Source organism: Lineus longissimus, chromosome 6 (assembly GCF_910592395.1).
Source record: "Lineus longissimus chromosome 6, tnLinLong1.2, whole genome shotgun sequence".
NCBI lineage: Eukaryota > Metazoa > Nemertea > Pilidiophora > Heteronemertea > Lineidae > Lineus > Lineus longissimus.
Genome location: NC_088313.1, coordinates 18,847,466 through 18,873,301, shown reverse-complemented (window position 1 = coordinate 18,873,301; position 25,836 = coordinate 18,847,466). Strand labels below are relative to the sequence as shown.

At 43.3% G+C, this 25,836-nt stretch overlaps 2 protein-coding genes and 2 non-coding genes across 4 annotated transcripts; 3 read left to right on the top strand and 1 right to left on the bottom strand.

Annotated features, from left to right (window-relative positions):
* Positions 1-1,258: 1,258 nt before the first annotated feature.
* LOC135490024 (uncharacterized) lies at positions 1,259-3,278 on the top strand. Its single transcript, XM_064775671.1, has 4 exons — positions 1,259-1,798; positions 2,070-2,258; positions 2,514-2,697; positions 2,929-3,278. The coding sequence occupies exons 1-4, from the start codon at positions 1,286-1,288 to the stop codon at positions 3,276-3,278; spliced, it is 1,236 nt and encodes a 411-aa protein (XP_064631741.1). The 5' UTR covers positions 1,259-1,285.
* Positions 3,279-4,760: 1,482 nt separating this feature from the next.
* Positions 4,761-4,833, top strand: Trnak-uuu (transfer RNA lysine (anticodon UUU)). The gene has a single exon. It is a non-coding gene; the product is annotated as a tRNA-Lys (tRNA).
* Positions 4,834-5,422: 589 nt separating this feature from the next.
* On the bottom strand, positions 5,423-15,720 carry LOC135489254 (protein glass-like). The gene is made up of 3 exons (XM_064774516.1): positions 15,531-15,720; positions 14,540-14,788; positions 5,423-7,416 (listed from the first exon to the last, which is right to left on the bottom strand). The coding sequence occupies exons 1-3, from the start codon at positions 15,620-15,622 to the stop codon at positions 6,330-6,332; spliced, it is 1,428 nt and encodes a 475-aa protein (XP_064630586.1). The 5' UTR covers positions 15,623-15,720; the 3' UTR covers positions 5,423-6,329.
* Trnak-uuu (transfer RNA lysine (anticodon UUU)) lies at positions 7,565-7,637 on the top strand. The gene has a single exon. It is a non-coding gene; the product is annotated as a tRNA-Lys (tRNA).
* Positions 15,721-25,836: the final 10,116 nt, after the last annotated feature.

The window sequence follows — 25,836 nt, the reverse complement described above, 5'->3', positions numbered from 1 at the left end:
GCTGATGACACCATCGTCTGGATATGTTCTCCAAAGCAAATTCTGCAGGAACCTTAGTCGCCGCCAGCTCTTCATCATCAACACTACATTGCTCCGTTTCCAGAAAACTGATGATTAGATAGATGGAGCTTAATGGAAACAACAATCACGACAGCGACTAAAATAGACATATATCCATCAAATTTTCAACGGAGGATCCACGATCACAATCTCTACTTGTGTCCTTTTCAGTTATTCCCCTTGTTTCGCTTGGTTGTGGCTTCATCATAGCTGTGATCTGGAGAGTACCAGGTTTCTCCGAACACGCCTGGCTTGCCTACAGGTACCGGGACATCCCAAGCGAGGAGGACTGCGTCGACAACTGGGCGCCTCTTCTTCACGTCGATTCCAACAAAAGGTAGATCATGATAGTGTTTAATTCGATGACAATGGAGGAGTTCAGACTACCGAACGATTCTGACGTCCGGTGTAAATGACTCGATGTGATAGTTGATCATCGTAAATTCTGCGCTCCTGAGCTGCATCAGGGGCTGCCACAAATACAAAGCTGCACCAGACAGGCATAGCCTGGAAGAACTAAATGTCGCATTGTTGTGGACATATTTGCCTCAGCTTATAGTAATAGGAGTGGCACTAAAAGTGATACCTTCATGTAAAACCTTACGTTTTCGTAGCCTTGCGCTGATAACAACGCGATTCAGTGTTACCGCCTGAGATGGGCAACTCTGTCAGAATGAATGGCAGCCCACAAACTGATTAAAGGTGTCCACAGACAATTTGTATTTTGTTCCTCTATTGCAGGTTGACGCACGACAAATCGACGCGTACGCTGAAGTCTCTGTGCCTTCTTCCAGGATTCCTCGCCCTGATAATGAACGTGGTCCACCTGTCGTCTGGCTACCTGCAATCATCAGAGGAGGGAGAGAACGCAGGCGATGAAAGAGCTGAGATGCTTTCAACAGAAGGAGATAGAGTTGATGCGATGACCCGGTTGCCTTGGCGAAAGATCCTTGGGAATTCGCTTCAAATTGTTCTCTGCGCTGTTCTTCTTGCCTTTATCATCTTCCAGATCAAGAAACGGCACAAGGACAGGATGCCAACACCAATCAAGATCAGCTTGCTTTATGTTGTCATCAACGCCATGGCTATTGTTCACGTCCTGACTTCACACACCTGGTTGATCGTCTGCTTGTACACACTTTGTTTCGCCGCCATAGTTGTTCCGATGTTCGCCTTTTCAGTCTTTAGACCAATCAGGGACAACAAAGATGTTGTCTCCGCAAGAATGACGTGGGTGAAGGAATTTCTCAAAAACTTCACACATTTGGGGAAATGGTTACGAATAGGAGAAGTTACAGCCGTCGTCCTCGCACTTGGCGGTTTGATGTTCGCCGCACTTTCTCTGCCGTTACCATGGTTCAGGATCGAGTTCAAGCAGGATCTGATAATGGACGAACTTCTCGATACCATCCGAGCCTTTAATAAGTCCATAACGCAGGCAACAAAAGAATTAGAGGATTTCGCTGACCTTACACGACGAAGTTTCAAAGATTTGACATGTGAGGAATTAGCTGGGGCGTTGGCCGGAGCTGCTGTGGCTTCCTTTTTTCCAGGTGTAAGCCAGGTCATCAAACAGGGCATGCGCATAGCTAAGTACATGCGCGCACTTGGCAAGAAGATGATGCACTACAAATCGTTGTTCTACAAGCTGATTACCTTGATGAGGAAGATAGACGGATTCGCGGATATGGTCAAGAAACCGCTCTTGGTCGGAGTCACAATGGAGAACATGGGAATGGTAAGGGGCGACTACGTATGTTCATTCCGTATGCTCTGACAATTTTCAGATCGAATGCGAATTTCAGGAAAATGACACCGAGTCGGAGTCGTACTTTGCAGTTTTCGACCAGCGGCGTTTAAGCTTTGTCGGGCGTTTGAGAGAATCTCAGAGGTAGTTGAGGCTGCTAGAGATGCCTCAAGATCAAATTTTAGGCAGACTTGGCTATCACTCTAGACCGGTGGTGGCAACAAGGGAGCATATAATCACATCTTCATATTTTCTTTTTCAGTTGATGTTCCTAATGCCCGTGATCATCACCGGAACCATCGTCATTTTCTTTGCATTCTGGCCTCGGAAGTTGCGCAGCGGAAACTGGTTGCAAGGGAAGAAAAAGTGCTGCATCGTCCTTGGGACGGCTACCATTCACCTCGCCTTTAATGCTGCTGGACTGATGTTGTTTGAGTGGTGGGGACCAATGGTAAATGAAGGAAGAAGTTCCCTCACTTATTCTGACCCAGGCAATCTTTCGGGAAGACGGACCACAAACTTGCTTTGACCGACCGGTGGGATGTGACAAACAAATAGCTATTCCGTGTGATGGTCTTAAAATGATAAGAGCAAGCCGTTGTCGATAACCTTTTTGACAAGCTGTTCATTTTGTTTCTGTGAATTTCACATTCATTCAATCATCCATCGCCCTACACTGATCATCATTTCTTTGTCACTTCCTCAGCTAGCACAGATCGCCGACGGTCTTCCCCTGACTAGCGCACATCTGGTAAAAGAGTCGGGCTGGGCGCTCGTCGAGGCAGGTTTCGGCTGCGCAATTGGTGCTTCTTTCATCTTCTTCCTGCAAGCGTTCTTCTCCATCTTCAGACCGGAGCCCGAGATTGCTGCAGTCCCGCTGAAAGAAGTCAGTAAGTAGTCTTGGGTGGGAGAGGATAACAAGTTCATGTAAACCCTTTAAGAGAAGCTAAAATTGTCCAGTCCAGCTAGCACAACATGAGCTTGGGCCAGATTCTTATCTGATTCTGCAGACAGAATTCCTAATTGTCGGCATAAGCCACCCCAAATTCACGAAGGGGCCGCAATCGACGTCCGGCCAATGCGCTACATTGTATTCTACCGTGATATATTTTCCTCTTTAGAAACGCCGCACTCTCTTCAAAAGTGCAAACAAGGCGATAATCACTTCGGCTCCATGCCGACACTGTATCGAAAGAAGGAAGATAAATCCACCACTGCATCTTCATCCAAACTGGCCAAATACTCCGCCTCCTGCTCCCAGTTAGACCAGTGTACCTCATCGGGAGAGTTCAATGCCAAATTGCGTTGGAAGATGTTCCGAGCCACCATGATGGATACAGCGCCACCTAGGGCCTGGTGCCTGAGTCTTATCTTGACTTTTATTGTCCTTTGGCTGTCCTTGGAGGCGGTGCTGCAGAAGTGGGTGACTTTTGACCCCACTATGAAACCGAAGTGGGCAAAGATCTTGTAAGTTGAGAAAGGGCCCTGTCTTCTCTATATCATAAGCCTCACAATGGTTTCCTTATCGAGTTCAGATTTGAAACCCATGCAAAACATCATTAAAACCGTTTGATAACTGAAGAAATCATTCCGTCCACAGGGGTCAAATCGATTCACAGAGCCAGAGCACAGATGTTATTCGCGAAGAGTTGGACCAAAGCAGCAGTGACTGCCTTTTCGACAAACTGCCAAAACTGCGGGACTATATAAAGACCGTCATCTCTCCGGAAATGAAACAACAATGGCGAGATCTGAAAGACCAACTCAATCTTCCTGAACTGAATCTCCAGTTGATAGATCCTTCGTTCCTCATCGATATCCCGGGCAACTTCCTGAGTCTTGTTTTCACCATCCCCAACTTCGTCTGCTGCGGGCTTGTTGTTGCTGGCTTCATCACAAGTTTCAGCGTACGCGCCAGCTACTATTTCCCAACACAAGAAGTTCTCTCTTGGATTAGTAAAATTGCCTTGTTCGTGCTCTTTGGGATACTTAACACGCTCATCTTTATCGTCAAGATATTTGACGGGACAAAGATACCGATTTATGACCTGAATGTCCAGTTCCATCGAGGGTTTGTCTTCGCCATTGTAGCGACAATCTTGGTCCTCACTAGTAAGTATCTTTCCGATCTCGCAACACTTTCACTGTTTGCTTGCTTGATGTCGACAAGAATCTTAAAGGGAGAACTTGGGAGTGGATTTCGGTGGCCAGGGGTAGATAATTCCGTATTCGCCACCATGCGCCGCCAAGTGTAGCGCCGCAATAGTGATTTTCACTCTGACGCATGGTCGTTGCGTATCTGCTTGACTCGTTTCATATTTGCATTTCAGTCTGGATCCTCCTGATGGTTGAGATACTGGCTCCCCCTGTCTACGTATCAAGCAGGACCAAATCAGAATGTCCAGTCCCGCCCCAGAAGCTGACGGTCATTCAACGGAAGCGTAGAAGGCGGCACCAGTCTTCTTGAGAGAGCAGCCAGGGGAACACTCAGTATGGCTATACATTGTTGCTTCAGTGGCAGATACATGTACCACACTCCAGACGCAGTGCTATTGGCCTCGGCCCTGAGCACCTCCTGAGTCAGCATTTTTATAACAAAATACCGTGTGTTTCAAGTTGATGCTCACCCGTCCTCTCTTCCTCGGAGCTTCGCCGCTGAACAAGTGTCACCCGATGAAGTCTAATGTAACTTGATCATAGCAGCACATGATTAGGTGCTCCTCCCCCGGGCGCGGATTATCCACTGCCGCAACCTCAAAGTAACTTCTCATTTCCTGATGAACTGACACGTGGTTTTCCTGTGGTCGGCTAATCCTTTTAAGACACTCTCATTTGAGATGATATCACTTAATTAATATGATTTTGTCGCTCAGTGCCTCACAAGAATGTAGTTGTACTCTCGAGGGACAGTTCCTCCAGCTTACTCCATAACAAAGACATACTTACCTCAACAGCCCGTGTAGCTCAGTCGGTAGAGCATCAGGCTTTTAACCTGAGGGTCTGGGGTTCGAGCCCCCACGCGGGTGTTATACATTTTGATCATTTGACTAATTCGCCTTCGCCGTCTGATCAATGAAACTTTTTGCTAACATTTTATGGACGCGCACGGCTTTTGCGGCGTGTCTAAAATATTTTTAAGATAAGAAATCAAGGGACACGACGTGACCGAACTAGTTTTCTACAGCTATGCTTCAGTTGTTTAGAGGATACAATAGCTTGTTTGACTCTTGACTAAAAAATAACACACACTGTACATGTTTTTTTACGAGTCATTGTGAATGACATGAAGTATTTTCACGTTTTGGACATTCGGGCCCCTAACCGCTCCTTGAAGAGTGTGTTTTGAAATACGGACGTAATATTTTGATAGGAAAATAAATGTTTCTTTTGTTCACGCACGGGACTTGTATTAGCCCTAAATTTCCTCCTCTGTTAAAGCGAAACGTCGTCTTTTTTATGTTATTAATTCTTGATGTGACAGGCTTGCGTAGACCAGCGATTTTCATACATACAAGACAATTCAATGAGTTGTCGCATACGACTTGACCATTTTGACGAATTGTATGTCCCCGCGGACAGGAATGACGATAAATTTTTGAAACAAAATATTTATGACAAGTGTATTACAAGAACTGTACTTAAGACAGATGGAAGAAAAGCAAGCAGTTTCATTGACATTAGTTTATTGTAATACCGAATAATTTATAATATGTACACAAGTTATTCATATATTCATTCGGATGATACAGGATGTCCCAAAAAATTTGAGGAATCTAGTATTGAGAAGTTATACTGATAGAACAAATTCATATACTTTCTCTCTCCTTCCTGGTGGTTGTGTAAACGGTAGCAGAATTATATTTAAGACAGAAGCTATGACAAATAACGTAATAAATAGTCTTATAACTTAGTTTTGGACGAATGTCTCAGGGTTTGTCATTATGCTGTTATCTTCTAAAATCTCAAAAAAAACACTTATCCGTTCTCCAAGCTGACGTCATCAATATATTTGATCTAGTTCGTTGCGGGCTGCGTAGGAATCTAGGAACCCATTCACGGCAGTTATTTCCACGGTCCAAAGGAGGGGTAAACTCAAAAAAACAATGAACACTCCACGGTGAAAGTGAAAAAAGTTATCAACTTTCATCTACAATATAACGTTGTTGGTATCTCACCATAAAGGAATAAGATCGTAAAGGTTCCACCAGAAACAACCATATTCTTCACGCGAATTTCTTGACGCCATTTCGAATCATGTGACATACCATATCCTTTTTGTTATTTCTGTATGTATTGCTTATTTCCGAAACATTTCAGGCAAGTATCCCGGCAAGCATGCAGAACTTTTTAAAAGCACCAATTTGAAAATTCATAAAAATGTACATTGTTTGGACTCGGAGGATCAATCTCGAAAGCATGTTTGGCAGCAAGATGGAGCCAAAAAATGAAAAGCAACATCTTCAGTACCTGTGTACGTGTGACAGTGCGGACGAGTATCGGGCAGGTAATCGGCTAGATTCTACTAAGCAGAACTGGCATGGACTCTCATGTGCCGATTCAAATTCCCTGACTGCGAAAACCGCAGCAAACAAAGTTTACACTGGTACGGTTTCTCTCCCGAATGGATCCGTAAATGTTTGGTGAGAGTCGAACTGTCGGAGAACGCTTTCTTACACATGCGGCACCGGTAGGGGCGCTCGCCACTGTGGGTCCGCATATGGGTCGTGACGGAGGAGCTCTGCGAGAACCTCCGCTCACATATGGGGCACCGGAAGGGCTTCTCTCCCGAGTGAGTCCTGATATGAGCGGTCAAGTTCGCTGCTTGTGAGAAAGATTTATTACAAGTTGAACACCTATACGGTTTTTCGCCTGAATGCGTCCTCATGTGAGTCTTTAGCGTACTTGGCCGCGCGTACGTCTTGCCGCATATCCGACACAGGTTCACCTTCCCCGTGTCAATTTGAGGCTCAGGGCGGCCTGGTTGAAGCTTCGTCCGCCGGACTAGGTTAGGTGATGTGCCGTATGGCTTTTGGCTCATTTGCCTGTACGGATCATGATACCGGTGTAAGTTTTCCCGGTCATTATTGGCAATGTTTCTCAAGTCTGACGCAAACGAGTAAGATGCGCTGTACGTTTGGTTATGGGCGTTGAAGGTGGCTGAATATTGGGGTTGAGTTGCTGAGTAATCCCGAGTGAATTGTGGCGGACTTTGGTGCTGCTGCTGGTTACACCATTGTTGTTGCAGCGGGTGTGGGTTAACTTGTCCATTTTGTCCCGGCAAGCCGACATTCATGCTCATAGAGACATTAACACTCATTGAAGGAAATGGCACGTTGTTGGTCGCTTGGGACCCGTTGTGTTCCGGATACTGCGGCGGGTAGCTGCTTGATGAGGGCCCGTATGTTGCCCCGTAGGGGGATTGGTGGCTGAGTCCATGGCCGACGGTCCCGTGACTCCCTGGTGACGTCATGGATGGCGAGAAGTGCGTCAAGGAGGGCGAAAGGGGTGAGAGTTGGTTATTCATCTGGGGATGGACCACGGCGTGTTTCAAAGAGAGAAGGGCATCAGCGATGTCGTGAGGGTTCTTCTCTTTGAACATAGAAAACTCCCTGAAAAGACAAGAACAGTAATGATGTGTTAAGTAATTGAAAAAAAGAAACTTTAGTGCTGTTGTAGAAGTTTGAAATGTTTCAGGAGAGAATGTCTAAATGAGTTCGACTGCCTTATATATTGAGTATTCTTCCGCTGAACTCAATAGCCCGTGTAGCTCAGTCGGTAGAGCATCAGGCTTTTAACCTGAGGGTCTGGGGTTCGAGCCCCCACGCGGGTGACTGTTACTTTTTGTCGGTAAACTTTTTTACGGATTACGGATTATTGGTCACACCGTCATGCTGTAAAAAGTAAAAAATATGACCAAACTATGGTCGTAAAATTTGGTTTATTTCTTTCTTGTCGCAGAGAAGCTCTATAAACGCAACAGCAACGCGTGGAAACGCACCCATAACTGTTTTTGATGTAACAGCTAAATCTTGCCCGTCAAACCACAACTAGTCCTACCTTAATCCAGAAAATCATTTTGCTTATTCCATAAAGAATTCTAAAGGAAAAGTGTATTTTGTTCCATAAAAATATTCTCCGTGTTCCCGCGTCCGGCATGTCTCTCTTCCAGTCTCAGACTGTCCGAATGACGAAAGTTATTTGAGGGACAGTTGAGCAAACACTGTCCCTCTCTATTACCATTGAGCCGAGGACCGTTGTCCTTTCGTCTTAGCGCTAGGATAACTCGACCCTTAAAACCCTCCAGGGCAAAGCTTTTCATAAGCAAGGGACAACAAGGAAGGGTACACATTTTAACAACACAATAGGCCACAAACGCCTCTCTCTTGTCTTCTAAAGAAAACTTCACGAAAATCAAGTAGATATTCTTGTAACGCGAATTCATATTTTCATTGGTATTTTCATGTATTTTTCTACCATTTGTGGGGTAAGCCACACAGATTTGTCCGCGGGTGTTAGAACGGCGTGTGTCAGGCATAATGAGAAGCCATATTCGACTAAAGACCACTCAATTTAACATGTATCACTACAAACACATCCACGAGTCGCCTTCTTTTTATGTCAACAGAAATTATCGAAAACGATTCACGAAATTATTTATAAATAGTTGTGCTGTTGAGTCGGGCAAAGAAACCTTACTTTTTATTTGATTTTGAATTGGTAAACTTGAGGAATTACAAGTTAGCGGTTCCTACTTGATGTGAAACATACCTGTTTGATTAGTTGTCTTTTGATAGGGATATGTCTGGTTTTACTTATTCATGAGAGAAGCTCGTTTTCTCGAGGTTGTAGGTCTTTATGTGGCCAAACTAACATTTCGCCCCTCTAAAATAGTAACATACGGCGAATGAAATAATCTGTTATTTGTAACTGTAATTTGCAAATTTGTAGGACACAGTATTACCTGAGTACTTTTCACCGAAAAGAAGCAGCTTTTCAGTATTATATTTTGCGGAGATAAGTGATTAAAATTGCTTTACATTCGAGAGATTCGGTTTGTTTCAGCGGCGCAATCGCCATTTAGGAATCTGGAGGTAGAATTAGATGGTGCTTCCGGTTTTATCGTTCAATCAAAAAAGCGAAATTTTGCACTCCGTTGTAGTCGTCACAAATCTGACATCGTAGGGTGTTTTTTTAGGGGGGGGGAGACTGTCAATGTTCTGAGTCCTACCAGGAGCAAAGTTGGAGTGCCCAGTTCTGAAAGTCAATGCACCATTAGGATCTTCAGTCGCGTCCGCGATGGGCCTAAATGTGGTGTTTTTTTCTAGTATACAAGAACACTGGCAACGGAGAACGACTTCACCCAAATGAGTTTGAACACATGGAATCACTTGACGAAAAGTCAAATAGGAGAGGTCTATTTTACACCTTCTAAAAACCTTCATTGACATGCTAAGTCCACGTTTATTTGCCAGGGTCTGAGCTTAAAGAAATATTCCACTAAGAGGGCAGGACATTGGCTCCGACAGTAAATAAAATTACCCTGGCAATGTAAACATTTATTTTGGCTGCCAATTCAAGTAGGGAGCAAATACAAAACACGCTAACCGAAAGAACAACACCTATTTAGTCGAGCTATCCCCAACTATTAGCAAAAGAGCAACGCTACGTAACTCACAGCAGACAAGAATTTCTCAATGGACTGGAAGAGAACTTAGCGATATTTACACACCGAGGAAAACGGATTAAAGTTATGCGATAGATCAAACATGGCCACGTCTTTGCGACATTTTACCAGATCTGTCGATTCAAAGTTACAATGCGACATTTCCGCAAGACTGCCGCAACAACGCCTTCGGGGATCACGTGACCTACGAAGCGCGCCGTGTTTGCCCAAAAGTTATTCTGGATAATTTCTCTCGCAAACTGATTACGTCATGATTTTTCTACCCTTCGGGAAGTGCATTCCTTCGTTTCACTTACCGCTCCCTGATCGTCTGCTAATGTCCATTTTTATTTTCATTGGTCTGTTTTCATGCCGTTATGGGCATATTTTCTGGTTGAGATGTTCAGAGGTTAGGTAACACGAAAGTGGGATGACCACCTGAGTTGCATGTCCATTTGAGCTAATTTCAGCAGTGACCGGTAAAGGAAACAAAAATGATATTTTTAGTATCGATGGATAGACGACACGTTTACTCAGTACCTTTATTCTTTGAAGGTGATTTGACCTCTGAACAAGGTCACAAGCCCGCGGATCACAGATGGAATACCTCGAATCCAACATAGCAACTGAAGAAACCAAAGCCATCAGCAAACCTGAAGACGCGCTACAAACTACATGTTTATAGGCCTACCCTATGGGAAAAGCAACCTATCATAGCATTTCGCTGCCCGAAGGATAAATTTTAAAACAATTGCTTAACTAAAGATCAGGGGAAACAATAGCAGCAATCGCTTACTCTAATTGTAATAAAAGGCAATAGAAGGAAATGATTTTCCTGGATTGGGAAGCAGCCAGGAAGTGGAGGTTTAACGCAAAAGAAACGAATTATGTTTGTCCAGGACACTTGTTGAAATGGCATTGATCTGCAAATATTATTGGAAGGGAAAACCATAGCCACCTGATTCGAGGTATTTGTTGTTCTTCTCAAAGGGGTTTCAGTCATCGAATAACGCTGCTGCGATTACAGAGAGGTTTACCATCTGAATGACACCCGAAAGAAAGACTAAGACTGTTGTCAAATATGAGTGTTGTATTAAGAGAACACCACATTTAAAACTATTTCGACGTTGGTCATGGTTTAAAAACCGCTGGATAAGCTTTTCATAATCCATTGCATCACATTTGCAAACAGCATCAAATCCGTTGGCGGTTCACAACGATATCTAGAATTTGCATCAACAGAAATAATTGAGTCGTTAAGCATACCTTACACTTCCGCCGTTCAGCCTAAAATTAAAGTTTTAACTGACCAGTGCCTTACTGGGTTTAGCTCACCCGAGGTTAGACCTGAGGGGACATTGGTGTCCCTTCCTTGCGCCGGGGGACATAATGCCTCAATGCTGAGACCAGCTTCTCTCCTCTGCGCACTATCTATGATTTTATCGAAGACCGAGTAGTGTTCATCATTTTCCATTATTCTTATCAACATCGAAATGTCTTGTTGAAGCAACAGTATTAACAATCAACGATTTATAGTTTGTTCCCGAAAAAAAGAGTCGCCATTGCCAAAAAAAAATTTCTAATACGTTCTTCCGCGGTGTCAACTCAAGTCGAATCTATATAGAAGCTTCGTTATAGAATTTTCTTAAGAAGCCATATCGGTTTGATTAACTCCAATACTTGAGAAAGGAGACAAAGCGTCCATGTCAAAAAGCCGCCCCGGGAAACTCCAACAAGTGCATCATAATCAGCATCAACTGCCAGCGTCAAGGGGACAATGTTATCTTGTCCGTGACACTGATTCTCATCTCCGGTGTCAAAATGCCGAGGAGGTACAAAACCTCAAAACTCCCCGAGTTCTTTTCAGTTTCCTCCGGCGTGAACTGTGAAATTGACGAGATGAGTATTTCGGACAGGCGTTTGGTCTCCATGTCATTTTGTCACTGACCACTCGATACCATGAAATCAGGACACAGGGCTGGTTCTTGGCCAAAAATATTAACGAGGCAATTGTTGCCTTGCGCACGGTTGTGATGCTTTCCTCGGGCTTAAACTAATTAAAGTGAGACGGTGTTGGAAGGGGTTACGGGGGTCGCAAGGGACGTGTTGTGTCCAGAGTCCTGAGGGTCTGAAATGGTGTGAAGGGTGGGCAAGGAAGGGTTCGGTTGTTATACCGGGTCGCATCATCTGACACCCAATGTTGGGGGGGAAATGATAAGACATCGGACACGGAGCCTCCAGCTAATTTGCCGACCTTCAATACGGAAACCGAGCGCTTGGTTTCCAGAAAGGTTGAGGTTTGTGAAATGAAATAGCTCATCAACCACCGGGACGAAGAAAAACAAGTGAGTTAGGTCCGAAATAAGTTGTTACAAGTGTCGACATAACGGCTTCATCTTTGAGATGATCAAGTAACACGGCTACCAAGAGGAAAGGTCGCAGGAGAAATGACAGTAGCAATCAGAAAAATAAGTATTTAGCAGATAAATGCTAATTGTCCGGATAACTAGGGATGATTGTAGCAATGATTATCTGATAATCTGCTCGTCATGGTCTTCATCACCACACCGCTAAGCTTCAATGGCCGAGTCACTTGCACCAAGGCCAATTACGGCGGTGGTTAGCTATTTTCGTGCCTTAAAAGCCCTCCGTGCGCTCCGACAAGTGCCCTGGATGAAACCACTGAGGGGCCCGATTACGGACAACAGGCTCCGCATGCGCCGTGGTCGAAACAAAACATCCCCTGTCATTAGTTAATGCATTTCAAACGACTATCCAGCCAATTGGTCCGGTATCGTTTTGTCATATTGACAATGCGGACAGTAGGATGACACGTGGATCTGCTGGGGGACAATATGGCACCCCATCATGGGGGAAATCATGTGGACGGTGAGGAAATCAGTGGCTCATTAGCCCGTGAGGAGAGCTGCCATGTCGGTTCGAGCCCCCATCAACACTGCCTTGAAAGGGCGCACGCCAATCAGAAAGCTATACGCATGCCGTTAAAGAAAATACGCATGTCAGTGATAAAAAGAAAACGCACGATAATCAGGAGGGATCAGGTCCTTTGCGCAAATATTAGAATACAAGTCTGCCAATTAGACAGAATACAGAATCAGCTTTTTTGTCGGACTTTGCGTGAAGACATTTTTTCTTGCAAGTTTCTTTTGATAGCACGAGTGCCAACTTGACAATCTGAATACTGTGGTCGCGGTTTCATATCAAAAGGTTATCCCAAATCAGTCACAGAACGGATGGATACCAACTATACGGCTATTGTCAAGTTAGAAGATTATGAAATATCCTACTATGAATTCACACAAATAGTAATAAAGAATATTATCATAATTGAATACCGTATTGTGAAATAATACAAATATTAAGAAATGATATTGTATGGTTTCTGAGGAAAAGTGTGAATTGCTAAAAAAAAGAAGCGTGCGGTCAGTTGCTGGCGGGACCTGCATGGGGTGTGGTTTAAGAATACGTTTTTTTCTCCGGGCAAGATTGGAACTTGACACCCGTAATTATTTTCCAATTCTGATATTATGCGGGTATGTCATTGTTGTAATGCTTATATAAATCGGACTTATAAACAATTGTCATGATTGTACGAGGCGAGTGGGAGTGGATTCGAATCATCGGTTTAAATGAAATTTGATATCCGTGTTCTGTCACTAAGATATTCGCACAGTGACCATGATGAGGTATCGCCGGAATCGCTAATTATAATATTCACAATGTGACCAGCGTCCCTTTTGTGATTGGTCGCCATCAACTGTTTCCTTTTCTATTGTTTTTGTGTGTGGTTTCACATGTTTTATGTAAGAACGTGTCGGGAATAAGTGACTTCCGTTTGTGGCGCGTCATGTTTATATCACGGATGCTTTGGTTGGCCACTGATACCATTTAGCCTGTTCAGAAACTTTGGAGGTTTATTCATATACGAGTACAGTCTATAGTATGTATTAATAAATTCAAATTACAATGAAAAAGTTGTAGATCTGCAGGTAATCTGATGACGGACAAAATCTTATTTCTTGGGAAGCTGCAATTAAATATCAGAATCTTAAAAGAAGTCGAGCTGACGGAACGATCGCGCTGGGTTGGCTTCACGGACGGGCCCGCGCCCCAAGGCACTCTCTCTCGACATGGAACCTCTCCAATTATTAAATTTCAATATTGTCACAAGAGTCTTTGTGTCATTGTGTTAACAACCGGATGACAACATAATGACAAACCAAAGAGCCACATGCTGAGGAGGGGAGTCAGGCCAGACCAAGTTGCGAATTGGTGTTACGATGCATCAGCTCAAAGCTGATGCTACGTATTTGGGAAAAGAAGCGAATGATAATTATGCCAACTATTGCTATATCAATTCGGCCTATACTCCAAAAAATGATTTGAACCATGGATGATCGATAAGCCAACTAATATTATGATAATATAAAACAAGATGATGAACAAAATACAAATTGTCAAGTATGCATATGTACTTATCCCGTTTATTCGAAGTGGTTGCTGCCACAATAGGCATGTTGAAGAGAAGTTTTTTATGCTAGAAAGTAAAAAGTAAAACTTGGATTCAATTTGCGAGTCCTCATTAGGATCATTACTTACGCCAACTCACTAACAGATTTGTCAAAGAGGTGCCGTATCTTTTCCCGTTTTTCTTTTTGATTGAAGAATGTTTGTGTCGTTTGAGTGATCCGAGGCGTGAGGTGGGAGTTCAGTTTACGGCGCGCGGGGTGGGAGATGCGTAATTGTCTTGATATCGGGCGATTTGTCACTTCCCCAGAAGTTAGATTGTAATGATATATCAAAAATTATTGTACAATGCTCGCATATTTGATTGAAGGCTAGATTATTTTATTTTATTTTTATATTCAAAATAAAAAGGCAGGAAAAAGAATATATGTTGTCACATTCGGATCAATAAATAACTCCATTCTCTAATTCAGCTGTATTCTCAGTTAATATAGGTTTGCTGCCAAATGGAGAAGAATCTTTCAATCTTTCTCACCGATCGTTTTTTGATAAAATTTAGGAAAGAAATGTTTGTTACTTACTTGTATGTGGGTCCGCATGAAAACGGTAAAATATTTGGCACAGGGTCTAAATCCAAAGCTGTTAGTGAAAATCCGTTCATATTGTAATCGACGCCCCTCGAGGTATAATCTTGACCTCCAGGTTTAAACGGGTTGTACTCCTGTGTCCCTGGTTTGAAAGGGCTGCAGTCCTGGCCGCTTGCCTTGAACGGACTGCTCCGCAACAGGTCGGGATAGTTGGGGTTGTTTGGGACATAACTGCTCTCCATCCTGAAGATAATGAAATATATAGTATCCGATTGTTATACACTCTGTATTACGCTGAGGAAACCCTAATTGCTTAATTTCACTGGGGGCTTCCCTTAGTTGATTACCTTAGTCCTTCCATAGGTTTCCCCATCTCGATAAAAAACCCAAAAAGATAACAGCTGATGAACCATCATCAACTTCATCATCATCATCGTCATCATCATCAGCAACAACATCATTGCAGCTTTTGGTAATATCTTTACCTATCACTAATACAACGTGAGGAAACGCTCCTTCGCCGATGACTTCAGAGGCTTCTCCGAGATAAGCACTGCACCGCCATCATAAATTGCGATAGCAATCTGCACATGACGTGCTTCTGATAAAGTTGTATAACTTCAAATTACACTAATTAAGTAGCATCTTCGATCAAATTTGTAGATACTATCGATAAAGTTATAATCAACCGCGAAAATAATAAAAAATTCAAACTGCATTTTTTGCCAGATACGAAGATGTATTCTCAAATGGCTTCTCAAATGGTCGTGAATAAGCATAGGCTTATTAGCATGTGATGGCAAGTATTAAAATTCGGCATGATTAAGTCTGAAGTCATGATGACGCTAATATAGCAATATCCTTGTCATGCTTTCACCAGCACCAAAAAGAAAAGCGAGATAAAAAGATCCGAAGATACACGAACATTTGTTTTACAAGATTACAAAATGGGTCGAGAAATTGACAAATGGGACGATTTTCTTACCTCTCCAGTCTCGCCTCGTCAAAGAAGGGATCCTTATACTTCATCATAGCTGCACTATCGCACGGACTCTGGTGCGAGCCGAGAAGTCGCATCACTTAAATAGTTACCTTAACTTGTCTTAACCAGGCTCTAATCTGCAGAGAACGCACGATCAAAACGACAAAATAGCACCCGCCTTGGGCGACGTCAAGACAAGACGGGCTACCCATCGTCAGACGCGTGTGCAGCAACTTTTGGAGACGGCAATACGGATTTGAAAAGTATTCAATTGGTTAATGGGAAGATGTTTTCATCTGATTCGCTGCTTACTCTGACGTAATGCTACTTATTGAGAGAGGCTGTGGCTTGTCCTCGTCCATAGCCACGCCCATGTGCGTGGTGACTATAGGTTGGTGAAGAAACCCTTGTGGTGAAACTGTAGAGATCTTTGATGGTGATTCATCTTTGATATGACATATAAAGGTTGTACATGTACATACACCTAAACACTACAAGAACCACCAGTTCCCTGTGGCTAAGTAGCAATGCAAGTGAAAACAGAAAAGGAATATAGATAGAACAACAAAATTCAATTTCTTCACCGAGACAGTTGGTCTATGGTTGGCGTGATGACACTTGGTAAAATATAGGCCAATAGCATAAACCAAGAAATGTTAGCGATGCCGAAGGTTGGCGGGTTTGGTCATTTTCAGTTGACGGTTTGGACTCGAATCAACTCCGCACGTGGTCAATGGTCAACGCATCAGAGTCGAAATATTCGCATGATCGCAGTTCGCGTTTGCGTCCAGAATCACGAAAATAAAACGGCTTTTTTCGGTCTAGTATTTCATTTTCTAGCTTTTCATTCATCAACAGCATTGGTCATTACCAAATATTTTTCCAGCAACGACAGCATTTGGCATCGTTTTCTTGAACTCTCTTAAAACGCCGACCACGCTTGCACGATTCTGATGTTTACGCTCAATGCCTTGGCGACAAACTTGTTGGCTCATCAGAGGGAGGGGAGTCCATCGGTTGTGACAATGGGCAGGCACTGGCGGGAACAAGGAATCTCACACAACTCTATTAGCCGAAACATATGCGTTACCCTCTAATTCATGAAAGCAAGAATTAACTTGGGGTACTATCAACATTCTTCGCTACCGTGAAATTGCAAGGTATTTCAAAGATTCAAAGGACAAGAACCACCGCGACTATAAATTTATTCATTATTTATAATTAGTAAGACTTTACAATCGAATGAACGATACATCCCTCGATGTTTGCCAAAATAAAGGCGTAACCCAACCTTTCCTGTGAGAAATTACCAGCAATTTCAGAGGCATTCCTGTAGGTTTTTCTATGAATTAATGAACCTAGCCTCCGAGTGAAATCGACTTCGCAGGCCGCCGCGGATTTCTGACAAATTAATTTTAGTAATCATTTTTTGTTCAAGACTATAACTTCAGACGATTTGATCCATGAATGGCAAAATCTTCAATTCAACTGGTCGCGTGGCGTTGGCAAACAGGAGCAGACGACTGCTACTGAAGCCAGGCAACGCACAAGAAACGCTGGGTCTTAGAATAGTCAATATATCTGGCATTGCTAGCTAATGGGATTACCATTGTCGTCATATCTCATGGTTTTGGATAGATTTCTTAGCAGAGAACGGGCCGCACACGTCAATAAAATGCAACATAAACTTTTCTCATTGTAACACAATTAGCAAGTGACGAGGACGATCGACTGCCAGACTCCTGCCGAGTCGCATTCACCAAGAACAAACACGGCTCGAGTTAAATCCACTTTAAGATAAAGGAGACAAAATCTCCCAAAGTATCCATTGAGTTCGGGTCACTTTAACATTGTTCCGATACAAAAGAATACCAGACACAACTCAGGGAATTCATTTCGCATAATTCACAAGATAAATTGGTGATTCCATGGAATGCGTGTCGGCCATGACGCCCGCCATTGATGCTGTCGCACATACATCATCGCCTAATTTTCCGGGATGTTCCGCCATTGTCCGTCATTGTTGGTTTTACGTAATTCTTAATAAAGCATGCCTTTTGGATGGGTAAGGTCAGGCCGCAGACACCACTTTACTGAGATTTATCCAGGATAGGTTAAACTAGGAGCTAATTTGATACGTATGAAGTGATGGGCGGCGTATGAATGTTTTGACAATGATAGGACCAATGTTATGACCGCATAAATGAAGAGATTTGTAATGACTATTATTGGGGAATAGGAGTGGAAGCTAGTGGTGACGGGAAGCCCAAAAGGCTGGCAGTGTCTAAAATTAGTCAAGGGTCTTCCGGAAAATAAGATACTGCATAACTGGCGACCGGTTGCTGAAGGAAAATGCAGGTAACAAATGTAAGAAGAACACTTTATTGTATACGATAGTACAAAACAATGCTGTGCCACAAACGACGATTACACGAAAAATTTACTGTGACACACTGATATTATGCAAATTACTGGTGATGGATGAAAGAGAAAAAAAACGTTTTCGCGTATAAGCTTATACCACATCTTCATCCGAACGAAGGAGCGGCCTATCAAAAGTCATTAGCAAAACACTGATTGGAGGCGTTTTTTCTCCACAAGCGCTGATTAGCCATATCATTATGCAATGTTTACGAATTCTGAAGGAGGCCCATCCAAAGTCTTCAGGATGGGCAACATTTTGGCAATGTCTTGTTCCGCTATATTCGCGAAACATTGGCCATAACCCCGGCTCGCCTCTCCCGCCTGCGTTAACCAGCTGATTAGGCAGTGGTCGCGTGATAGGGCCCGCGGCTAACCTCGGGGGTCTCGAGGACATTGGTGGACTTGTGTAGGACTGGTCCGACCCAACTTCGTGGATGCCCGAGGGCAAGGACTCCCCGGGTAATCATGGGCCAACGGATCCGATGATGGAGGGGACATGGCTCTGATTCCCTGATAAGTCCGTCACATCATTTCTAATGGAAGGAAAATGGCAATAACATCGATTTCGTTTACGATTATCAATGATTAGCAAAAGTTCGAGATGTCATACCTTTCGTGACGAAAACTTAAACATATCAAAAAAGCATCGACAGTTCTGACATTCTGACAAGGAGATCGAACCAATCAACTTCTGATTCGTGGTCAAAATGCGACGTAAGACATGCATAATGTTTTATATCACTAAGGTATATAAATACGATATATAGAGAAAAATCTGTAACGCTATCGAAATATACGAATACTCGGAAATATTTCGGCCAATCACTCTGCCACCTGCGCGACCTTGTCACAATTGCGGCGCGTTTTCAATATGGCGACGAAATGGCATTAGAGGGATGTCATCTAGTCATGGCTCGGTTCCTCATCGCATATAAGGGGCGAAAGAAACCTCCACCTCGACATGAACGCCTTGACGGTTCAGCGTTTGGTGTGTTTGACTGTGGTTCGGGTGGTCACGGGTTCGACTCCCGGTATATCTGCCGCAGATTTTTTTTCTCTTTTTTTTCTTAATTATTTTGTTATCCAATCATTCATGTAGGCCTACACACGTTTAATATTTTCATGATTATTATTATATCTTCATGATGAAAACCCCTGAACCCGATCTTTACAAACTGAAGTAATCTGTGGGGATTATCATTCCCTGGAAAATAACAAAATCAAGTTGGAGATGGAGATGGCGTCAGTCGGCTGATACCCAAAAACCTGATATTTGATGTTTTACCAAGAGAAAAACAATGTTCTTGTCAGTATCTGACACGAAAATGCAGTCACATATTGGCTAATTCATTGATTTCTAATGACTGTGAGTAAAGAGAATGTAGAATATCACTGGAATTTTCTTCAAGATATCACCACAAACAGAGGCAAGCGACTAAGAGGGATTTGGCTCTTCTGGCGGCGATTAGAACTCGTTTCTATGGCCTGGACTTCCCACGGCGAGCCACTACATCGGACGCAGCTATGTCAAGACCCAGGCTCAGAAATTAAAAATAACAATTATTCGCCGGGATTTCGGTTTGGGCAGCCTCGGGGTGGAGCAGCGATCCACCTGCAAAACCACTGTCTGATCGCAGGGTGAAAACAATGGGAAACTCTAAAGGAAGTTGGTGGTATTCTTTCGTTAGATGGGAGAGAGGGTTTAATTAGGAGGTAAACGAGAGGTCCGGCCCGACATGGGGTTGCAGCTAAAGGATTATCCTAAGATTGCCTCGCCGGCTGATACTGGAATTGACAATTAAAAACAAATTAAGTATTGTTTTGCGACCTTCGAGCAGAAAACCATATGAAAACTTGATTCGGTCAGTAGCGTGAGTGCATATCATTTTGCAGTTAACGGGGAATATCATTTTTCGTCACTATTCTCTGAAAGCCCAATATTGTTAAATGAGTCTGATCAAGTTGTCATGGGTAGAAAGTCTATTGCAAGATTGAAGCCCGTTTTCGACCTACCGCTCTACGCTCCGCTTCCAAAGACTCAAGTTTAGGATATCGATAATTGCCTTCTATCCCAGCTCTGAAAGATTCATCGGTAGTCACTGCAAAGACGCGAAGACGTGTCAACCATGTGCTCGAGAACAAAGTCATCGCATCGTGTTTATTTTATAGTTGATCCGATTTAAGGGAGTTAGAAGAAACGGGTTGGTGCAAATATCTTATGCATACCATTACAAGCAACTCCCCAAATCTATGGTTTCCTGTCTTGTTCTTGTCGACTTGCGATTTTCACCCTGAAAGCGTTAAGTGTGGTGGCGAATCACCAAACGAGCTGATTACTGATATGAGAAGCCTTGTAAGTGAGACAAGGATACGTGACGACTGATGCGAACGCTAAGACCTCGATCATAGCATCTTAATTCGGTTCTGCCGAGAATGGCAGAACGGTTTGAAATGGATGATGCAGAAAGTGCAAATTTCTAGAGAACGTTCTCCTTCGAAGGGTGAAACAAATCAAAATACGGTAAAGATACATCTTTTTAGAGTGTTTTACGTTGAGCAAAATTACAAGTACAATTCACTTTACCATTGACTTAAAGGAAATTAGGCAACCTTGCCGTTAAACCGACCCCGATGTTTGCCATTGGCAGTCACGATACTGGATTTGAGATGCCGACCCGGGGCTAACGAATGGACCTCCCAGTCACGCCGATATCGCTTATACAGTCGTTGCTGGCCCGATATGAGCCTAATTTGGAAATAAAAAAGTCGAAACCAACGTTCGCCTTCAAACCTCAGGGCGTATTGCCAGACCTCCCTGCAAATATCTAAACTGCTTGACCAATATGAAGCTAATTTTCGGATAAAAAAGCAGCATGGATCCTATGTCTCCCACTCGAAGAGTATAAGACCTCAAGGTATACGGACGGCCGTCCCTACAGGCAAGAGAAACGGCGGAATACAAACATGGGAGGAAAGTAAAAATTACGCCGTACCAACGCGCAGACAGCTAAAAGAGAATCTCGCCACCCCATTGCTGAATGATTTTTCAATGACTCTTAAAGATAAAAAGATAAATTTTCTTTTAATTAGCTTCGGGGTGTAAAATTCGCCCCTTGTTGAATAGTTAAATTGGCACCATCACGCCCCTGGGCTGGTTTAGTTAACATTAACAGAGACTCCATGCCCTGCAGGTATAATCAACATTTGAAAATATGCTCGCCGAAAAAGGCAGCCGAGACAATAAGAGGGATGGTGTCCTATTACTAAAGTTCAAATCGCAGTTGTTTCTTGGGGAGAAATTAAAGACAAAAGTTTTGGATTTGTTGCAGGGGGGTTGGAACACGCCGGGTTTCCGAGTCTGGTTCGATGCCAGTGAGCATGCGGCTGGTTGACTTTGCAATGCTTTGAGCACTTGCTACCAACCTAACGCCGGACGCGTGGCGTTTAAGTACCGCACGACAACCAAATAACAGCTTCTACTTGAGGCAATTTTGGCCTTATCAAAAGCTCACTCAGCGAGAGAGGACATTGTTGCTCCACAGCGGGGAGATATACACAAATAACCGAGTCAAGACGTAGAACTTCTAGGGCTTATTCGTCAGAAGTGGAATTCACCTCCCGCAGCCATAATAGCGAGAAGCCAAGTCAGAACAGAAAGGACTTAAGAGACATGACACCCTCCTTTCTTGTATGAAGATGTTGCCCAACGTGCTGAGCACATCATTTTCATCTCGACAAAAAAGAACTCCAACATATTTGCGATATGATGTGATCAAAATATCTTTTGTTTTTAATCTGCTGACAATTCTTTGGACAATACTTTTGTTTGTCTCCTTTTTGAATACGAAACTTCTCATCGTCCATGCCTATTGCTGCACATGGCAGGATTCAGTTGCTTTGACAGTCCCGTGTCCGAGCACATCTGGGTTTTCCGCTGATTAACGTCATTCTGAAAGAAATTGAACAAGAACGCTTCCACAAACATATTTATATTTCATGCAATTGTTGGTTGTTCTGCAATCTATATTCATGATGAGCTAACTTTGGATATGATATTGATTTCTTCATGTTTCTTTATGATGCAGACGATCATCCTACAGCTCTGTCATCAATAAACATTTCTTTTCAACGAGTCGATTGCTTAACGAAACAACAGAAAAACTTAACGTGTCATTGAAGCTACTGAGCAAAATCTCGTTTGATGCAATTTATTTTGCGGTCAGACATCTTATTGTCATCTTATTAGAAGCTCTGCCCACAGAATCCGGTGGTTCGCCATCACTTTTTAGTTTCATCATCCCGTACATCACCAATTCCACTCGCATTATTGGAGGACCAATTTGCTTATTAAAATTTTCTATTGCATGCGCATCCGATGATATCAAATTTGTAGGTCGCGGAAGGGTACAGATCGCCCTTGGGCGTTGCACAACCACGACACCTGACGAAAATAGTGCATTCATCTCCCCTTGTGACTTTTGTCTCAAAATAGCGTGTAACATACGTTATAGTAACATTAGACATTATCTCTTTCGCTATCGGCATTTCCAGCGAGTCTAGCGGGGTTTTATGGGTGTGGAACGCCGAAAAGTGACAACACTGTATTAGAGTGCCGCGGAGGAGATTGCTATCATTTTGAGCCGCGCAGACGATTGGGTGATTGGTGAGGAAGACGGGACCAGTTCCGCACGGGCCACGATCTTGGATGAGATATGTAGCATCTTACATGTCTTCTTTGGAAGCAGATATTGATAATGAAACTTCTGCACGAAGTGACAGGATTTTGTCGCCCCTTGACAAATTTTTATCAGTTTTTGCACGCAGAATCCGAGCTATTAAAATACAAATCGGATATCGACTTAATGGCCGTTTAATTATATACTGTACGAATGTGACTTCTGGCGAGTCCATGTCGTAAGCGAAGACATTTTCCTCACTGAAGTGATAAAAGTGCATTCTGTCGTTTCTTACTGAATGTTTCTTGAGGTAAAACACCACCAAAACATTGGCGACGAAATGGTGTTGATGTCACGTCGTCCACTCTTTAACGTGTCCGCTAATTACCGTTCTATCCCTGATCACAGCCAAGGCGGTGTTGATTCCTTCCCGCAGGCAGAAAAAACATCCTGTTCTCTGACAACTCGCATCTAGTCGGACAGGATGCCGGTGACCGAGCTCCATAAGAAGTTTCCATCCACTTACGACCAATTAGCAAATGGTTTAACTAGCCTTTGTTAATAGTGATGGCAACATTTTCGGTGGGGTCTTCGGCAAGTTATTTCCATTCAAATTCAAATTCAAATTCAAATTCCTTCAAAAGCGAATTTCGTTCTCGTAATCTCTTGCTGCTCGTTGCTTGTTTGAGCAATGGTATTCTGTTGCTGCCAGATTCAACAGCGAATAATTCCTGTTTTTATAAGGAAAATCCATCAACATTGTTACTTGCAATCCTTCCAAAGAACGAGTAGGAGAGTAATTTACTTAATTCTGCTTTTTCAGCGGCCCAAAAACAGGTGGTGCGTATAAAGAGATTGTTTTACTTCGCTGTAATCGCTACAAATTAAGGTAACTTTACAATACGCTTTAGAGAGATTTTGCATCCTTTCAAACTGCAATGAAAACACTTTGAATTCAAATTAGGATTAAAATCCTTAATCCCCACGTAATGAACCGCTAAACACGAGATTGATTTCGCTCACAATCAAAACCTCATTTGTTGCCAAACAGAGACCTATCCACCTGTCCTGCTCCCCGCTGATCGCGCGGTCCGTGGTCCCGCGCGCGCCAACACCGGCTGAACATCCTTTGGCAATAATTAGTACATAATGAGAAGACTTATTGCTCGACTAATTACTTGGGCCGTTCCTTTATCAACAGCTTTGAACTGGCAGAAGCATGAAACAAGAGAGGTAAAAGATTTTATCTCCTGTTCAGTGCGGTTGTCCGCCGTGTTTTTTCTGATTTTTTGCGACGGCCGGACGGTGGTTGTGGTCATTGCGACGGAAATCAGATAACAGTTTCTCAAAAAGCTGTACGGCAGTCGCACTACTTTCTCCGGTCGGGTTTCGGAGTACTGGTTTAAGGTTCACTTGGCCAACGGACAAAACTGACCAGCAATCTCAGTGGTAAGATGATTGCCATTGAATCCTACGCCTTCAAGAAAGGGCGTTTTTCTGTCGCCACTGATTTGGCGGTCCCCGCGCAGTGACTTTTGTTTCCAGGCAAACTAGAACTGGCCCAAACGGACCCCATACTATGGACAGTTTAGCAGTGATTATTTCGCAATTTATAATCAAACAACAACTTACGCGCCGATTTGCTTTGAAAAGACGGAAAATTTTGGCTGGCGACGATATGCGCGCGCGCATACCGGCGTTCCCCGCCGTGACCCATCCTGCTTCAAGCAGTGGTACGGTGATCGTTTTGGTAAAATACGAATTAATAAGGAAGAGCCAATTTGTAAACTGCTCTGAGCAAAGCAAGTCGTGTTAAGGGCGGGAGATTAGTAGGGTTGGTTTGGGTCTTACAAGTTCGATGTGGAGGAATACAAAAGCTAATGATAAGGTATCGTCGCACGTGCGCACCAGGGGAGGTTTCCGCGCGGTAACAATTATTGCGTTGTCTTCTTTCGCCATGGTTGACCCTTGGCAGGCGATCGCCTCGGCTAATTTTGCAATTATTTTCACTTAACCTTAGAGAAAAAAGGAAGTCTTCATAACACAATCATCCGCTTGTTTGTTAATGCCTGGTTTTGAGTTTTAATTGCAGGGAGAATGAATCTCTCAAATTTCACCATATTTTCATGATATCCCCAGCTAAAAAGCCTCACGTGGAGAAATGCGCATTCAAAGTACAGTGGGACCCCGGTAACACGACCACTCATGGGACCGAAGTTGAATAGTCGCGTTAGTGAAGTTGAAAATCCGTTCAAAATTCTGGAAAGAAAATTTCAAAGTCAAAATTTTTGAGGGCTGATGATGTTTCTTCATTTTGAGCAGAAAAAAAGTTAAAAAATATTTCGACTTGAAATTTGTTTTCATCTGCAGCATGATAAATTTGCCGCAGTCAATTTCTTAACAGAAATCATGGCAGCATTCGTCTTTTCACGGCAATTGTGCCCTTTGGTCGGGTTAGAGGGGTGAATTTGGTCATTGGGACCTCCCAATTCAGTGGTCGTGGTCTGGGTACCGGGTTGTCGTGTTACCGGGGTGATTGTTTTGGGTGATAGGCTGGGCTATTATTCGGCAGCCGACCGATGTCCTTGACAATTGTTTACGTTATGTTTTTTTTTTAATATGCGAGTGTAGAACGGCAGAAACAATAAATGCATTATTTGAATCGAACAAAACATGGTTGAATTGGCAAATCAAGCCCCACCTCCGAAAGAAGCCAAGCATAGAAGACGGAAAATCTCATCAGAAAGCGCCCAGAAAATGTCAGGGAGAAGACATAGAATTCCTTCAGCACACCCCGCTCCTTCTCGAGACACGGTTACTTGTACGGCCTCACTTGATGAAACCTGCCTGTTATCAGCCAATCATTGTTCATTAATCACATCAGGATGGCTACAAAGCGGTAATCCTGCCTCTCGCTGATGTTCTGAGGTTTCTCCCGTTCTTGGTTCTTCTCGTCTGCTCGAAGCCACGCATGCGCGATCCTTGGCCATCGTCTTAGCTTCGCCTCTTCTTCTGTCATATATTTCATAAATGAAGCCACTCTAGTGCTGCTTTCGTATCATTAAGGCTTAATTTGTTTCCAAACAAGAAGCAGTCACAAATAACATCTACAAGCTGTCATGCGACGTCAATGGGTGTGGCCAAAAGGCCTTCAACATGTATATATTGAGAACACGGTTTTCTCAATACATGTAACTTGGCTGTAACAT

Excerpts from the sequence above, each read along its gene's own strand:
- LOC135490024 (XM_064775671.1), top strand. The coding sequence starts at position 1,286 with ATGACGTGGGTGAAGGAATTTCTCAAAAACTTCACACATTTGGGGAAA. Across the intron at positions 1,799-2,069 it reads CAATGGAGAACATGGGAATG|TTGATGTTCCTAATGCCCGT; the intron begins GTAAGGGGCGAC and ends TTTCTTTTTCAG. Across the intron at positions 2,698-2,928 it reads AGTCCCGCTGAAAGAAGTCA|AAACGCCGCACTCTCTTCAA; the intron begins GTAAGTAGTCTT and ends TTTCCTCTTTAG.
- LOC135489254 (XM_064774516.1), bottom strand. The coding sequence starts at position 15,622 with ATGCGACTTCTCGGCTCGCACCAGAGTCCGTGCGATAGTGCAGCTATG. Across the intron at positions 14,789-15,530 it reads GACGAGGCGAGACTGGAGAG|GATGGAGAGCAGTTATGTCC; the intron begins GTAAGAAAATCG and ends CATTATCTTCAG. Across the intron at positions 7,417-14,539 it reads TCATGCGGACCCACATACAA|GGAGTTTTCTATGTTCAAAG; the intron begins GTAAGTAACAAA and ends TTGTCTTTTCAG.